The 2896-nt window shown below is 33.0% G+C and overlaps 1 protein-coding gene across 1 annotated transcript; it reads right to left on the bottom strand.

Annotated features, from left to right (window-relative positions):
* Positions 1-709: 709 nt before the first annotated feature.
* Positions 710-1716, bottom strand: LOC107962372 (RING-H2 finger protein ATL73). The gene has a single exon (XM_016898727.2). The coding sequence runs from the start codon at positions 1424-1426 to the stop codon at positions 851-853; it is 576 nt and encodes a 191-aa protein (XP_016754216.1). The 5' UTR covers positions 1427-1716; the 3' UTR covers positions 710-850.
* Between the last annotated feature and the right edge of the window lie 1180 nt (positions 1717-2896).

A 2896-nucleotide genomic window follows, 5' to 3' on the forward strand; every position in this document is an offset into this window, starting at 1 on the left:
CATATTACTCACTAAAAATCTAGTTAATGGATTAATGAATATCATTTGCATCAAGATTGAACTTTCAAAATTTGTAATGTATTGGGACTTAGAATGATCCAATTGAAGAATATGGACTAAATTTACAACAGTACGCATAGTACATGACTAGTAATTGAATTTAATTGAACAAATTAAACTGTTATTGTTTGGGTTAGGACTAAAATTTCAAAATTCTATAAGTATAGAAACTAAAATAGACCAATTTGAAAATACATGAACTAAAATTAAGCAAATTAAAGTATGGGGACTAAATCCACAACTTTAATAAAGTACAAAGACTAATAGCCAAATTTAACCAAAACAAAAATATGTCAAATTGGGTATAACTTTAAGAAAATGGAAAGTTGAAAAGTATCTCTTTGTTATATAAATACAAAAATTCTCTTTCCATATATAATTTCTCAAATATAAAAAAAAATTATAATCGTTATTAATGGAGTGCAAAAAACTTGTGTTCAAGTCTTCAGTTAACAACAGAGAAATTGCATCATGAATATGAATTTAAATCTCTATACATGTAGGTCAGATTGTTGTCTCGGTCTATTCACTATGCTACAATTTGAGTTAATAATTTGGATTAACTAATAACATTATAAAAGAAAGATCAAATTTTAACATATTAAAGGGACTAAATTTCAAATTTTAACATATTAAAGGGACTAAAAAGTAAAAACCAGTTTTGTTTTCCATTTCAATTAACTGGAATATGTACATAAATTAAGAACTCGCATAATAAATGTGAAATAACAATAAAAGGGAAAAAGGAGAAGCTTTTTATATGGTGAAGAACTATTTTCATACAAGGATATCAACCAACCTCATCAGCAACAAGTACATCAGCATGTCCCCCTGATGAATTCCCATGTTGCCGGATTCCGGTCTCCATCACCACCGGTGCAGCTTCGGAACAAGTCACCGCCGGCTCAAGCAACGATTGTCGGCAAGTCGGGCACGACGAGTGCGACAACAGCCAAGTATCTATACACCTAACATGGAAACTATGGTTACATTTAGGCAATACCCGAACTTTCTCTCCATCCATGAACTCACCGAGACAAATCGGACAATCCGTAGCCTTTAAATCCATCTCAAAACCGTACACGGCCACAGGAATTTGCCGCAACGCGCTCTTTTTCAACCCGGTTGCCGCCAAGCGCGCTGCAGTCTCGTCGGGAGTCTCGAAAGCAAACCTCCGGCTACACCGTAATGCGCAACGAACGATCGAGTTTAGCCCTAGAGCACATATCAACGCACATAGCAAAGCTGCTAAGATGATCACCATGTTGGTATCGAAATTGGCTTCGTTGGTGAAAGAACTACGGGGTTTGGTGCCATTGTTGTCGAGGAGAAGCCGGTGAGGGCGGTGATAAAGCGGAGCCACCATTGCTACAACCCAAATTAAGCCACTATGAGCTGAATATATATATATATAATATACCCTTTTAAGCTTTGTTGATGAACACAAGCAAATAGGGTTGTTCTTCAACGAATCGAACCACAAGGTTTATTGAAAGAAAATAATTCATTGATTTTTTTTTAATTTTTGATTGTTTTGGTTTCAATTTCCTTTTAGTGGTTGAAGGGTATTAAAAGCTGAAAAACATGAAATTGATGGTGATATATAGAGCAACTGAGGGCTTATACATGAATGGTCTAATTACGGATTTCATCCTTCTATTACATAAAAACGTAAAAGTTAGTCCCTCTGTTTTAATTTGCCGTAATTTGTTTATCCTACGAAAACTGAGAAGTTAATCCAATTGTCAATAAACATATGAGCTTGAACTGCGGATATTTTACTAATTTCTTACATAAAAATTGTTTTTTTGGGTCTTATTCATATAAATTGTTGAACCGTTAATATCTGTTAATTTTTTACACGTAAATTGTTGAACTGTTGATTTTTAAGTTTGTGATATAATGAAAGGTGTAATAGCGTTACACCCGGTTGGACTAACTTTCCGGTTTCTGTAAAGTAATAAGAACTAAAATCAAATAAATTAAAGGGATTAATTTATTAGTTTTTGTATATTTGAGGGATGAAATTCACAATTTATAGATATATGTGGGGGGTTTTGAGCTATGGCTTTGTCTGTCAGGATTCCTACCATGACAGAGACACGCCATTAAAAAGCATCTTTTCTCTGGTGATTTAAAGTGAAGGGGGAAAAGGGGGGGTGGTTTCAATCTTTTCATAGGTTGTATGGATGGGTGAAAGGAAAGTGCAGAAAGAATTTAGGGTAAATTTAGTACCTCAGTTTTGCTTTGATATTCAATTTGGTACGTAAGTTTTCTCAATTTGATACGGTAATGTCTAGGGTGAGATCTTATTTAAGTGGGATCCCGAGAATCTTTTTTAAATCAATTGTTATAGTTAAAAGACAGAAATGAAAAAACTGTAGTCGTTTGATCATGTCACAATAAAAACTAGAAAATTATGATTGTGACTTAGAATATATTAAACCAATTACAAAATACGTTACTTTTCTCTTAAAATAAGTTTCTCTCCTTTAGTGTTGAAATCGATTGAATTGGTTAAAAGGTAAACTCCTATTTCTTAATGCAAATCCTACTTGGCGTAATCAACAGTAAATTGATGTTTTTTTCCTTTTTTATTTCAACTGTTGATTTAAAAAGATCCCACTATAATGAGATCTTTAAATAGATATCACCATTCTTTTTGGTCTCATTTAAGTACTTGAATTTGGCTTCGATGTTCAATTTGGTACCTAAATTTTTTTTGTCCTAACTGAGTACCTATTTTTTTTTACTAGAACACGTATGTCAAATATTCATTAGGACACATGATGCCATTTGATATGATTAACAAATTAAACATTGAAGTCAAACTCAA

Source organism: Gossypium hirsutum, chromosome D06, assembly GCF_007990345.1.
Source record: "Gossypium hirsutum isolate 1008001.06 chromosome D06, Gossypium_hirsutum_v2.1, whole genome shotgun sequence".
In the NCBI taxonomy this organism is placed as follows: domain Eukaryota; kingdom Viridiplantae; phylum Streptophyta; class Magnoliopsida; order Malvales; family Malvaceae; genus Gossypium; species Gossypium hirsutum.

What these genes read in the sequence shown, in the direction of transcription:
- LOC107962372 (XM_016898727.2), bottom strand. Translation starts at nt 1,426, where the DNA reads ATGGTGGCTCCGCTTTATCACCGCCCTCACCGGCTTCTCCTCGACAAC.